A 15,118-nucleotide genomic window follows, 5' to 3' on the forward strand; every position below is an offset into this window, starting at 1 on the left:
CATAAGGGATGGGCTGGCTAATTTTGGTTAAGCTCAACTCACTTGAAACCCTCTCATACTTAGAATTAAAATTTTTGTAATAACATAACCGTTTAAAAATTTTAAGTATACTAAATAATATAAATATATATACATTTTTAAACTAGGATATTTCCTTTCAAGTAAAATTAGTTCCGTATGAGTGTGTAAATAGACTGAGCTGAGTTAAAAGTAGCCTAGCAACTAGAGCCAGCCATGAAGTCTGGAGATTTTAGAACTTGCAATCCAGCATGGCAGCTGAATATAGTAGTCATTTTTGATTCAGTGTTTAATAATTTGAACGGACGCCCGACCGTGAAAGTGGTCTGCTGTATAGCGACCGCCATGCAATAACTGGTGAAGTATTTAATTATAAATCACAGTGGACTGCTCACATACAGGGCACCCTGGTTGTGTATTAGTTTTACTCATATCGGCAGATTTACCAGTATATCCAGCGTTCTTACACAGTACTGATGAACTCTATGAGGACGAGACCGGTCAGCTGTTGGAATCTCTGGCTTGATATAGCTTCAACGGTTTTTACCTCTCCGAGGGGACTATGTCTGTCTGTCAGGCCTGCGAACGCGTTCGCATTTTCGGTGCAAAGTGTAATCACTGCGTACGCAGTTTCTCGAAGGGTTCTACTTAATGACTTTGGGACGAACTGAGCGCTGAGTGTAATGCTACGTCTCAACGTCGAATGGCAGGGTTTCCACCAGTTGTACACGGTATTCGCCTTAGAATCAATTTCCGATCGCATCGGGCGTTATTTGAACCCGAGACCTCCTGCCCGACAGGCGGACGTTCTACCACAGAACCACCGACACTTGTTACGCTTTATTGAAAATTAGACCTTCAGCTTTATCGGAAGCGTATTTAATAGAGTACGAAATTTTGGTTTAATTGAAATAGAATTGAAATTGAAATTATTGCATCGAAGAAATTCTAATTTAGCGTTTCTCTATTGATTAAAAACAAATGCGCCACCCAGGTTTCGAACCCAGACCATTCGGCTTGGCAGTCGAGCGCTCTTCCACAGAACCACCGATAGCTGCTTAGGTTCACTGAAATTAAGACACGCATCGTAAGCATAATAGCAGAGAGTGTAAAGATTATGAGAGGCGTCTCTCTTTCAAAAAAGCGTACTAACTTTTTTTTCCCAAAAATGTCCACTACTACCGTAAGAGCGATGGCGCCACCAGTGGCGCCGTTCTCACAGCGCGTGCGTTTCGATGTTAGGTTTAAAAGAGACGCAAAAACTTTCCAGATTTTTAATGCTAGTTTTACAAGGTTTTTAAATAATTTAGTAGGTCTGGGGTATATTCTTTTGTTTTAAATTGTAAAATATCGAAAACAAGAAATCCTTGTTTATCTTTTTATAAGTTTCCAAAGGAAAAAGACTGGTAAATTCGCATTTTCATTAGATAGGCTTATTGGCAAATTAACTTAATATAAAGTTTAGTTCTATTTTGTGGCTGAAATATGTAAATAATGATGGGCTTACAAATAAAACTACGGGATATTTACACGTTAACCATATAATTTGCGCGAATCATTTCATTGATGCCAGTTTCATGAATATTAGAACTTAAAATAGGCTCACACCATCCGCTGTGCCAACAATTTTCAGTCTTAATGACCATTGGAAATTTCAGAAAATGGTAATTTCAATTCAAGCCTTGCTACTCCTCTGGGAAGATCTAAAGGATAATTTGGTTTTAAGTTTTTATTAAAGGACAGGATTAGCCAAGATTTTGTAGATAATTTTCTTGGATCTATAAGACAGAAAGGAGGCACCCGCGAGTCCGTGATCATCCCAATCCACAACAATTTCGAGCTGCATACAGGGCGGCCTCTGTGAATAATCTCTTGAAACCACCGGATTCTAATTTTGAAAATCTTGTAGTCTCGCAAAGCCAGGGGCAATGTTCCGATGAAGACTTAGAATTTTGTAATTCTATTGGAAGTCCAAACCTGCTAAAACAAAATGTTCTTAGTTACATTTCAGGATATCTAATTCACCGCAGCTACTAAAACCTTCAATGCTCTTCTTGCATAAGTCAACTCAAAAAAGACAATCCAATTGTTGACCCAACAAATCTGCTCTTTTACTTTAAAGCTTTCAAAACAGCAAAGAATTCTTCTATCAGCTGCTCAGCAGCCTCATCGTACCAACTGATAGTTTCTTCAAATTTGTAACGGAGACAAATGAATTAAGTATTTGACACCAGTTTTAAGCTATTATCGCACATGACAAATATTAAAGGACGTTTGGAGAGACTCATCATTCAAAGAATTGACAAGAAATATTTTAGAGCTAATGAAGATTCTCCATGTGCAACTGCATACCAAAACATGATATCTTTTTTCATAGAATTCTGCATACATAGTTCCCTTAAGAAACAAGATCTCAACCATGAATACATGAAAACCCAGAAAAGATTAGATAGGAAACTGTTAAAAATACAACATTAATCTCATTTTACCAACTTCAATGTTTCCTCGTATTTTTTAATTTATAACGCTCTGTTCTCGTTAAGCCTCGGCCATTTCATAAAATTTCCAATGAATTTCCTTGGTTAATCAAACAAATAATTCTTTAAGTATCAAAATATTATAAATAGTCCGCTTTCTTGTACTTACGTTTCTTTATTTTTCATGAAATTGAATTTTATTAATTTTAAATTAGCATAATTCAACTATGTTTAACAGCCATGACTGATGAAAAACTTTCCGGATGTTTACAAAATTTAAAAAATTTCCAGTAGCGACATCGTGTGTCGGATAGTATCGTAACCTCTCCTATGGGCGCGCGCTCTCAAAATCTTGTACGAAATTTTAACGTTACGGGAATAGGAAGAGACGCCTCTCATAATCTTTACACTCTCTGATAATAGGTAATAAAGTCTTTTTTATTAATGAATTTATGAAGGCCTAATCTGGTTTTTTTACGAATGAAATTTTAAAGGTTAAATCTTGTTTTAGCGCAGTCGCCGAGATAAGAGGGTTAAAGGGTAGACCCTGTGGGTGGTCCACTTTGTTAGTTTTTTTGTTATTTATTTACGGGTATTCTTAACGACCTATATATAGTTAAGTTAATTCAAAGGCGATAATTTACCGTTTATTGCTTTAAGAGCTGGCGGTTAGTCAAGTGGCTCTCTGTGCTTTGTTGATGGTAAGGTTTTTGCTTCTTGTAAATATATTTGGTGTGGATATTTGGATATCTACGATTTCTAACGCAGTCAATGATTTCCTGGGTGTGCGAGTCATTATATGATATTGGAAATTGGACGGCATTGGTCTTTTTCATGCGGTATGTGTCACAACGTCAACTGGAAGTCTACGAGTGTTGAAATAAAATGAGCGTTAAAGATGCGGCAAGTATTTCGTAAGAGAGAAAAATACAAATACCATCTGTAGATGTTTCTTTCGTTAAAATTTGCTTAGTATTATATTCAACTGATAAACATGTACTGTAAAAAGGGTTAAATTCAATTGTGCATTGTTTTAGTAAGTCTAACTCGCTGTTGTAACTACTTAATTTATAATATTCTGAATAAATTAAACTCGATTGTTTCGTCTCAATTATTTAAATTAAAAATAAAATTTTATACCGGGCAGGGTTTGAACCGAGAATACGTTTTTCGTAAATAACTCTGAATTGCGGAGATATCTTTGGGGGTCGTGTCGAACAATTAATACCACTAGGGACCATTCTTCCGAGGAGAGTTATATTTTGGCTTGCCAACTTGTTACTTCTATTATGTCTGACAAATTCCCAAAAATCGTGTGTAGCTGCTTCAAACCTCAAAAGCCTAGTTTAGATCGAGACTCCTAAAAATCGCATTAAAAAAGTCTTAGTAGAGTCTCCTACAAATAGTCAAACGCAGGTATAAATAGAGTCTCCTACAAATAGTAAAATACAGGTCTTAATTGAGGCAGTAGCGGCGCCAACAACAGGCCGGGTTAGGCCTGGGCCTACTTGAAATTTTGGTAGGGGCCTCCAAAAGTCGTCTTAAGGAGCCCCCAAAATTTAATATATGGGCCTCCAAATTATTTAATATCAGAAAATTCTGTAATTTGTTTGTGAAATTAGTTATTTATTTATTAATTTTCTAATATTTAATTCGAGTGATTTGCTTCACAACACTGTTTTTTTATTCCTTTTATTGGTACGAGTAACATTCCTTTGAAGCGCTACTATATCCAAATTGTATCTTTAATTTTATCTTTACAAGTAAATGGTTCTTAAACTTACTTTACTTACAATTGTTAGTGTACCTACGTACATTCATTTTCGTCAAGTTGTAAGTTCTGATGTAAGGGATGTACATGCGAAGAACCGAAGGAATGAATGTAAATTGATAGACTGAAATTCAGTCGTAGAAATAAGTAAATAACCACTCATTTGTTAAGTGTTATCGGTACACAAAAAAGGATGTAATGTTAAAATTCATAATTAATTCTAATTGTTTCGTCGCGTACCCATTTTACCCAAAAACTTCACCATTTGCTTAAAAAAATTAAATAATCTACGTGGACGGATTTGAAAAAATTGTGGGGGGGGGGCCTCCAAATAGTTGGCCTACCTTCCCAAAAATCCTGGCGCCGCTACTCAATTGAGGCTCCTACAAATAAAAAATAATGGAGATAAAAGGAATCTCCAACAAATCACAGAAAGCGAATTTTAATGCAGTGTCTTTCAAATCGCAAAAATCATGTCTAAATTGGGTTTCCTAAAAATTAAAAAATATCGGTTTAAACCGAATCTCCTAGAAATCACGGAAATAGTGTTTACATCAAGTCTCAAACAAATCACAAAAAAAACAAGTTTAAATTAAGTCTCCTACGAATAGTAAAATGCGGGACTAAATTGGGTTCCTACAAATAAAAAATTTGGGTTTAAATCAAATCTCCCAGAAATCACGGGAAAAAAGGTTTAAATCAAGTCTCAAACAAATCTCAAAAAAAAACAAATCTAAATTAGGTCTCATAGCGGGATCTTAAATAGAGCTAAAAACAAGTCTTCTTTAAGGCTAGCTTAAAGAAACGTAAATAAAACTTGATTGTATCTAGATTTAAGTATATTTTTAGTCTGAGTTTTGGACTGTGGGAGACTTATTCGGGATTTATTATGGGCTTTGAATAAGTCTTTTTTTAGGTTTTATTTTCGAAACATAATTTTGGTAAGGGTTAGACAAATCACGAAATATTTCCACATAAATGCTTCGACAAATCACGAAATATTTGCACATACATGCTTCGACAAATCACGAAATATTTGCACATAAATGCTTCGACAAATCACGAAATATTTGCACATAAATTCTTCGGCAAATCACGAAATATTTGCACATAAATTCTTCGGCAAATCACGAAATATTTGCACATTAATGCTTCGGCAAATCACGAAATATTTGCACATTAATGCTTCGACAAATCACGAAATCTTTGGTACAAATTCTTAGACAAATAACGAAGTTATTGGGAATAAATGCTTAGAAAAATTACGAAATTTTACAAATGGAGAAAATAACTTAATTATTTAAGTCGACGACTTTCTTCAGTGATGTGACTGACGTCACTACCGAGGGGCAGATCACTTTGTTACAGGATGTCCTAATAATCATAATTAAAAATTTAATCATGATTTAATCATTTTTAATCTTTGTACAGACAAAGCTACAGATTTAATTTTAATCGAATCTAATCATGATTTAATCATACGAGGGTGTCCTAATAATCATTGAAGTGAGCTGCCCCTCGGTCACTACGGTCTCCTCAGGGTGTTCTTAGTCCTTACACGTCAGCGTAAGCCCCTAAAGAAGCTGTTCGTAAACCCTTAAAATATATAAAACGACGTTCAATATTTTCTTTATTTTGTAGAAGTATTGAAAATTTTTTACACGAAATATTAATGTTTTATTAACGTAAGTTAATATAGACTTCCTAGCTTTAAGATATACGAGTACACTAGGGTGTCCCAAAAATATTTTTTTCGGTTCGGTATATCTATTTAAACTTATCAACCAAGTTTGAGCATGATCAAATAATGTTCAGAGGTCCCGTAGAGACTTTCAAGTTTTTGAAACATTTGAAGTTCCAAGCCCTAAAGAAGAGAATCGAAACTAATTATCACAATTGATAAATTGCACGGAGAAATGTGAATTGAAAACTTTGATTTTCAACGTATAATAATAGCTGTAATTAATTTATCGATTTAGTGAAAGGAAGAAAGAATTCGATCGTCTTTTGATTTTTATCTAAATATTCGCCAACTCCTAAACTTGTAACTTTGTTGATGAAATTAAATACACTGTGTTAATAAAAAGTTAACCTTGGTTTTCCGACGAAACTGATTTCAAGCTTCCACAGAACTATCATTTTGTTAGTTACATGTTTAGATGAGTCAAAAATAGATTACATACAACATAATTTATTATTCGACTTTTGTTTTGAGTTGCTTTTACCAAGTTAACGATTTTTTTAAAGTAACTAAAAGGTAAATCAAAATATTACTCTGAACAGATTTGGGATTTCATATCAAAGCTTCATTTCTAAAAAAAAAGAACTACCACAGCCCAAATAGCAAGAAAATGGTAGCTAAAATGAGATAAATCATCACATTGATAGGGTTTCGCCATTAGGTCAATATTTATTTTAAACTTTTCCTATTTACGGAAAATAATTATTTGGAAAATGTTTCATTTTAGGGAAATATTATTTAGGAAAATTTATAAATTGAGATAAATATTATTTAGGAAAATTTATAAATTGAGATAAATATTATTTAGGAAAATTTATAAATTGAGATAAATATTATTTAGGAAAATTTATAATTTTAGATAAATATTTCATAATTTATAAAACTCATTAAGGAAAATATTTATTAATTTGTAAAATAAAATAAATAAATATAATTTTTTTATAAAACATCATAAGCGTATATTACAATCTTATTCAATAATGAAGGATTATATTAATACGAGAAAAAGTTTAAGATTTCGAGGACAGAAACTACACTGGGTCCTGAACTCCGATGAGTCTAAATTTTCGTCAAATATAATTAGTCCTTTTTAGTTTCTATAGAAACCGACAAAATTACAACCGTTGCTTATAACTTATGACCGTTCTAACTAACATAACCTTTTTCCGGGTATAATTTTCCTTTCAATTGAGATATTTTGCAATTTGAAAATTCGTGGAGAAATAACATATACCATTTATATGATATTGCGAGTATGCGAACCATACCGAAAGGTGTCCCTGTGTTAGTTTCATACTTTTAAAAATTTTGTTGTTAAACTCAATCACCCAAAAGACAAATCCGTGGATTTTTAAAAATCCTCATGTCCAGGGAAAAATTCACAAATCCATGAATCTAATGAAGAATCCACAAATCCACTAAAAATTAAAATTCCGTGAATTTTTTAATAATCCACGAATCCTGGGAAGAATCCACAAATTTATTAAAACAAAAAAGTCTACTAAAAATTACCAATCCGTGGATTTTTGAAAAATACGCTAATCCACAAATCCACGGGAAAATCCAAAACCCATGCAAAACTCCACTGGTTTTGCAAATGCCGTACCTTTTTTTCTGAATGTCTGCCCCTCAATTTAGAATTGATAACTTTTTAGTCCTACGTTACTATACAAGAAAACGTATTGAATATTTAGGTGCCAAACTTGGGAGCTATGAGTGGTCCAACTTTAAAAATTAAAAATAATACCTTTCAAATAATGTATCTTTGGTTTCTGTAAATGAAATATTTAAAATTGCAAATTTTTTGACATGTATCAGTTGAAAAATGTGTCCAGGTATTCAAAAATTACAAAAATTAAATTTATCAAAAGTTGGACCACCTGACCTTATATACTTAAGTTAGGGCACATCAAAAGGTTTGTCGCCTTTTACTTGATAAAGTTTAAGATTTCCAATTTTTCACGAGGAACAATTAATCTGCGATTAAATGCGATTTTTAGCAAAATATAGTTAAATTCTATGTAATATTATCAAGTATTTGTAAGGAGAACTTTGGCCCAAAATATCGAAGCATAAAAAGGACCGATATATGTTAGGGCAAAAAGAAATAGACGTAACATTATTTCTGAGATAAAGTTTGGATGATCGGCCTAAAGTGGTGCCTAGGGTATTAGCTTAGCTGATTATTATTTAATTCAATAATTTCATGTCAAAAGTAGATCAAATAGTCCTATCTCACACCTCCGACTTCGGTCAGGTATGAGTTGGAAACTGAGTTCTGGCTCGGGCTAATTTGGCGGATTTCGTAGCCTGCTGCGGGTCTCCGTATGAGGCACAGTGACCCTGTTTCCCAGCGTTTTGGAGCAACACCGGGATATCAGGTGGCAGCTTGCGTGGGTGGCTGTGTGCCCGCCGTTCCACTTTAGGAGCCTTTTCTGAAGGGCTTGGCTCTCTACCTACGTAGGTAGGGTGTCGGCTAGACGTGCTACAGCATCCACTCTCTATCCCACAGCATGAGTGGCTTGCGTCGAGGGCGAGACCGTCAGTAGTAGGGTCCGGCTCTTTGCTGGATTTGTCACCTGTCCGGGCTTGTAGACGCGGGCGTAGGGGCATAATGATGAGACCACTGGTGTAGTAGGGCGCCTAAATTGCGGCTGTCATCACGAGTCACTATAAAGCGCTCATTTTAACGATGCTTGTTACCCCTCGGTTGGATCCCCCCTCAAAAGAAAAAAATAAACGGTACAAATAAGAGTGCGCGTGTAATACGTAGAAAACACCCCTCCCTCATAAAAGCGAAAAATATTTTTTTATTATCAAATATTTTTTTACCGAACACGCAATAAAAATTATGACACAGTTATCCGTAACACCCTGAATAGAGGAGCTTGACTTGATCCCATGTCCAAATTGGGATAAAGACCCATCCAGTTGGAATCCAAACCTATTTGTTTTAAATTTAATACCTTAAATAAAGTTAAATTTCATAATAGAAATTTCGATTAAAATGAAATTTGAATGCGATCATTTTTGGATTCAACTTTTGATCTACCATTCTGGTAAAGGGTACCAGGGCCGCAACTCAAATCTTCAATTTTAGGAAAAATAGGATTATATCTCTAACAATATAGGACTTTATAAAACTATTTTTACAAAATTATAGGATTTTATAGGGCTATATATGCTATTTCATTTACTTACTTTATGCATTTAAAAACAAAATCTATACTTAGATAAATAAATCTTAAAAATATAATAGTAGCTAACCATGTTAACAATAACAAAAGTATAGACTAGAATGACTTAGTATAGGAATTTATCCTATAGCTAAATCTAACAATTTAACTGACAAGGACACGACTTGAGGTGATAATCACCGATTTGGTTCAAACTCGGGTATAGTGTACAGTTTGTAAGCCTCCATGTACCTTAAAAAACCTGCAAGGGAAAAGTTGCGACGGGATTTGGGATTTTTCCATTGAAAATAACATTTGAATCTGAAGGATTTTAATGTGAAACCTTTTAAAAAATGAAATATTTTGAAAATTTCAAAAACGTTAAACAAATTTTAATTGATCTTAAAAATTAAATTTAATCAAGTTTAAATGCAATTTAATCAATTGGGGGACCCTTAAAATCCTTCAGAGTCCCATGTTATTTTCAATGGAAATAAATCCAAATCATGTTGTCAAAAACGTTGTCGCAACCTTTCCTTTCCAGGTTATTCCAGTTACATGGAGGTGTACATTTTACCCGCCTTTGAACAAAATCGGTGATTATCATCTCGGGTCGTCTCCTTATGAGTGGTTGGCTTTGAAATGGGCAAAATATAAAAATTATAGGATTTTATAGGACTTTTGGGGCATTTTGCTAAAAATATAGGATGTTATAGGACATTTTTGAAAATATAGGATTTGATAGGAATTATAGGACCTCTGGGGGCTGGGGTACAAGCCCCGATACTTTGAAATGAGCAGTCTTTCGAATTGAAATTAATTTGGTCTTAACAATCCAATACTTTAATGATCTATAGGTATAAAAATACTTTGAGATTCAATAATAACCACAACCAAACAATAAAAAATTTAACCCACATTGAATAACTGAACTAAAATTATAATATTTAAAGGGGAATGTTCCCGTGCTTTTTCGCTGGATTTTCAATTTTCTTTCGTTCGAGAAGCTCCAAATCCGCGCAAATCTTCTTTCTAGTTGTTCGTGGCTCTATGATGTCATCTACGAAACCTTCACAAGAACAATCATAAGCATTAATTCAGTTCGAAGTTCATCTTAATACCATGGATTAATTAACTAGCTTTGCTTAAGGATGTCCTTCAAACCATAGAATTCCACACGGAGTTCTCGTTTGTTTTACTTCTTTTCTTCCTACCCCATGGTAACGCTGGACCTAGTGGTACAGGGTTGCCTCAAAATTTTCAGATTCAAATTTCCTGACTATTCCCGGTTTTCCTTAGCCATTTTAAGATTTTTTCCCTGACTTTTTAAGGCCAAAAATTGTATTTTATACTTTAATTTTATCAGAAGTTAATAAATTTAAGTGGACTAATATTTCAGTAAAAAGGTTATCGCAATGTTGAAAAAATTAGCTAAACTTTCAAGGAAATAAAGGATAATCATAGAATTAGTCATAGATCCAGAGTAAAATTACCTTCAAAAAGTGTCAAGATAAAATCGAATTCCCTGACTTTTTACAAATTCTAAATATTCCCTGACCTTTCCCCGACTTTTTAGGCCCATTTTTAAATCCCCTGACTTTTCCCTGACGTGTGGCAACCCCGTGGTAATAGATTTCTAGCAATTTTACGGTTCATAACCATTCTGATGGTTTGATATTTCCAGAAAACTACCTATACTGCTAAGTGGCGTTCGTAACACAAATCAAACAGTTTTTCACATTGAGGTACATCCTTTAGTTACTTAATCCATGAAATCAGTGTACCTAAGAATATGGAATGCACAAATTCTAAACCTAAATCAGTGGTGGCGCCAGGGGTAGGCTACATAGGCATCAGCCTACGTTTCATTTAACTGAAGGCCCATAAAATGATTTGAGTAAGGCCCTAATAGCTACCTTTAAAAGTTGAGCTTACAGCTACAGTTTAAAATAGGATACCATATTCTTAAGATTAATGCTATTGCCCCATATTCTTAAGATTGATGCTATTGCTCTATATTATTAAGATTGATGCTATTGCCCCATATTCTTAAGATTGATGCTATTGCCCCATATTCTTAAGATTGATGCTATTGCCCCATATTCTTAAGATTGATGCTATTGCCCCATATTCTTAAGATTGATGCTATTGCCCCATATTCTTAAGATTGATGCTATTGCCCCATATTCTTAAGATTGATGCTATTGCCCCATATTCTTAAGATTGATGCTATTGCCCCATATTCTTAAGATTGATGCTATTGCCCCATATTCTTAAGATTGATGCTATTGCTCCATATTCTTACTTACATGATTATTATTTCAGATAATTAGTATTTCACTGAAATAGATTGACATACCCCTTACAGCTGCCGGGAATGGATTTCCAAATTTCTCAATGTATTCACTTTCAAGTTGCGCAACGTTATCTTTTCCTCTGTAAATAATAGATACAGCACCCTTGGACCCCATAACAGCAATTTCGGCCGTGGGCCAAGCGTAATTAATATCTCCTCTTAAATGTTTGGAACTCATAACATCATAAGCTCCACCATACGCCTGAAAATAGAAAACAAAATGAAAAATTTTTTCTAATATATAACAAATGTTCTAGTTAAAAGCAAAAATTTATTGAACCACAAATTTATCATTGATCTTACTTTTCTGGTAATTATAGTAATTTTTGGAACCGTAGCTTCAGCAAAAGCATATAATAATTTGGCACCGTGCCTAATAATCCCTCCATATTCCTGAGTAGTGCCTAAAATATTTAAAAATATTTGTTTAGTTATATCATGTAGAACTAGACATACGTTAAAGGGTGTAGAAACTAAATTGAAAAACCCCCATTAATACTCACTACTTGTTTTGAACGTAACTAGTGCCAATGACCCCTATCTTCTGTTAAACCTAGTGGCAGAAATGTTAAATTCGTTGATCAAAAATAAAAATGGAAGTTCACACTCCCTTTAAATCTCATTGTTCACTTTATGAGGAATTACATAAAACCCGAAGTTTGCTTAACATATTTGGGTATCCATCTAAGAAGTAAAAACAAAACATGTACCTTTCGAAAGTACCGTAGATGTGTACGCCATACCGCCATGTACCCTGGGTGCTACTTCACCTAACGATGTAAAAATTTAACACACGAGGTACATTTTGGATATAGCGTACGGTTCTACAGTACCTTCGAAAGGTACATGTTTCGTTTTCATGTCTTAGAGGGATACTAAAATATGTCTTGCAAACTTCTGGTCTTATTAAAATCCTCATAAAAGTGTTTCTATGAAATTTAACGGGACTCGAGTATGAACTTCCATATATGGTTGAACAACGAATTTCACATTTCTGCCACCAGGTTTAAAAGAAGATAGGATTCATTGACACTAATTACGTCATAAGTAACTTGTAACCCGGATGTTTAACCCCCTTTGTGATTTCAATTTTTCTATTGGTCACCCAAAAGGAGTCAAGGGTTCAAATTCAACCACTCGTATAGTACTCCAAAGAATTTCGTCTGTTGACTTGGGTATTAGCCTAGCGGATTATTATTATTATTACCAAAGTGTTGCCTAGGAGCACGCGGCTAAAACGAAATTAGTGCGGCTAAATACGCATTAAGTGTAAAAATGGGGGTATTCAAAATCGCGCGCCAAATTCTCGGTATATCACGTTACCGAAAGTGGGCTAGATTAATTCATGACGCCGCTACCCAGTGGCGCTATTTAAAAAAAAATTCGTTACTGTGAAGAAAGGATGTAGTAGAATATTTTCCCTATGTCTAAAAGGGATATTAAGTTTATTATGATTACGTTAAAAACTTTTTTGTCGTAACACGTGTTAACTTCTACTCCCTTTAAGTTCATTACAGCATTGGTCAATATAATCATAGATCATTTTTGAGAAATTGAAGGTGAATACCTGGAAGAAAACCTGGAACGTCAACAAATGTAATAATAGGAATGTTAAATGAATCGCAGAATCTGACAAATCTAGCTGCTTTTGTAGATGAATTGATATCCAGGCATCCAGCTGAATGTTTGGGATTGTTGCCTACAATTCCAACAGTTCTTCCGTTCATTCTTGCAAAACCAATAAGTATATTTTTGGCGTATGTTGGCATTATTTCGAAAAAGTCTCTTTCGTCAACAACCTGGAATGAAGTCATTTATGATAAGTTTTACCTGTAACACGTAGTCATTATCCATTTCCAAGCTTTATATTCAAATAATAACAATCATAGAAGAAAAAAATGGTTACAGGGAAACAAACTTTTGGAACAAAGCCATTGTAGGTTCGATATTAATGTTTTAATCAAAACTGGATGGCGCAAATTAAATTTTGTCAATAAGGAAATAAATATTTGCCGATTTATTGCAAAAAACGATTTTAAACGTTATTTTAAGATAAGTTTAAAAATTTATTTTGAAAAGTTTTTAGAAAATTTAATATTTTTGGCGCCATCTGGTATGAATTTGGGTATTTAAAAATCGTCCTCTCATGGTTATACTCCGATAAAAACCTTTTATAGGGCTATTCAACGCTAACATACCGCTAATATTATATCCAACATGTTGTACGCCGACTGACTTTCCAACGGTATAATTGTATCTAGATCGTCTACCATACGGTCCCTGGAAAAATTAGGAATTATGTTAAATATGTTTTACATATACTATTACTAGAGTTGTATCAGGAAAATAAATACCATGGATCATCGCACTGCCTGATGGGAGCCGAATCTTTGTTACTCAGAGGGATAAAATTGTAAAACCTTCGTAGTTGTAGAAGCGCGTCAACGTCGTTTACAAACGCATTGTGGGCTACTCCAGAGATAGTTGTATGTGTTTTTGCTCCGCCTAATTCTTCTTGTGTTACGTCTTCATTAGTTACAGCCTAAGAAATATATATACAGTTATACCAAGAACGTATTTATTCATGCTTTGGAAAAATGACTAAGTTGAGACGATCCGCGGGCACCATAGTCTAGTTTTTCCATTACATCTGTACCAAGAACTTATTTATTTATACTTTGGGAAAATGACTAAGTTGAGACGATCCGCGGTTACCATAGTCTAGTTTTTCCATTACATCTGTACCAAGAACGTATTTATTCATACTTTGGGAAAATGACTAAGTTGAGACGATCCGCGGGCACCATAGTCTAGTTTTTCCATTACATCTGTACCAAGAACGTATTTATTTATACTTTGGGAAAATGACTAAGTTGAGATGATCCGCGGGCACCGTAGTCTAGTTTTTCCATTACATCTGTACCAAGAACGTATTTATTTATACTTTGGGAAAATGACTAAGTTGAGACGATCCGCGGGCACCATAGTCTAGTTTTTCCATTACATCTGTACCAAGAACGTATTTATTTATACTTTGGGAAAATGACTAAGTTGAGACGATCCGCGGGCACCATAGTCTAGTTTTTCCATTACATCTGTACCAAGAACGTATTTATTTATACTTTGGGAAAATGACTAAGTTGAGACGATCCGCGGGCACCATAGTCTAGTTTTTCCATTACATCTGTACCAAGAACGTATTTATTTATACTTTGGGAAAATGACTAAGTTGAGACGATCCGCGTGCACCATAGTCTAGTTTTTCCATTACATCTGTACCAAGAACGTATTTATTTATACTTTGGGAAAATGACTAAGTTGAGACGATCCGCGGGCACCATAGTCTAGTTTTTCCATTACATCTGTACCAAGAACGTATTTATTTATACTTTGGGAAAATGACTAAGTTGAGACGATCCGCGGGCACCATAGTCTAGTTTTTCCATTACATCTGTACCAAGAACGTATTTATTTATACTTTGGGAAAATGACTAAGTTGAGACGATCCGCGGGCACCATAGTCTAGTTTTTCCATTACATCTGTACCAAGAACGTATTTATTTATACTTTGGGAAAATG

General features: G+C 34.3%; 1 protein-coding gene across 3 annotated transcripts in view; it reads right to left on the reverse strand.

Annotated features, from left to right (window-relative positions):
* Nucleotides 1–9,984: 9,984 nt before the first annotated feature.
* LOC149961047 (propionyl-CoA carboxylase beta chain, mitochondrial-like) overlaps nt 9,985–15,118 on the reverse strand; it is a 35,224-nt gene continuing 30,090 nt past the window's right edge. For 2 of the 3 annotated variants that reach the window (XM_090174854.1, XM_090174847.1), the window contains 6 exons: nt 13,894–14,081; nt 13,738–13,819; nt 13,107–13,338; nt 11,843–11,943; nt 11,543–11,741; nt 9,985–10,252 (listed from right to left, as the gene is read on the reverse strand). In XM_090174854.1, coding sequence (XP_090030980.1) covers nt 10,131–10,252; nt 11,543–11,741; nt 11,843–11,943; nt 13,107–13,338; nt 13,738–13,819; nt 13,894–14,081 — 924 coding nt within the window. In that variant the 3' untranslated portion in view covers nt 9,985–10,130. The remainder of the gene's footprint in view (nt 10,253–11,542; nt 11,742–11,842; nt 11,944–13,106; nt 13,339–13,737; nt 13,820–13,893; nt 14,082–15,118) is intronic. The other variant, XM_090174862.1, reaches the window with a different exon arrangement.

Source organism: Leiobunum rupestre, chromosome 1 (genome assembly GCF_980474605.1).
Source record: "Leiobunum rupestre chromosome 1, qqLeiRupe1.1.hap1, whole genome shotgun sequence".
Lineage (NCBI taxonomy): Eukaryota > Metazoa > Arthropoda > Arachnida > Opiliones > Sclerosomatidae > Leiobunum > Leiobunum rupestre.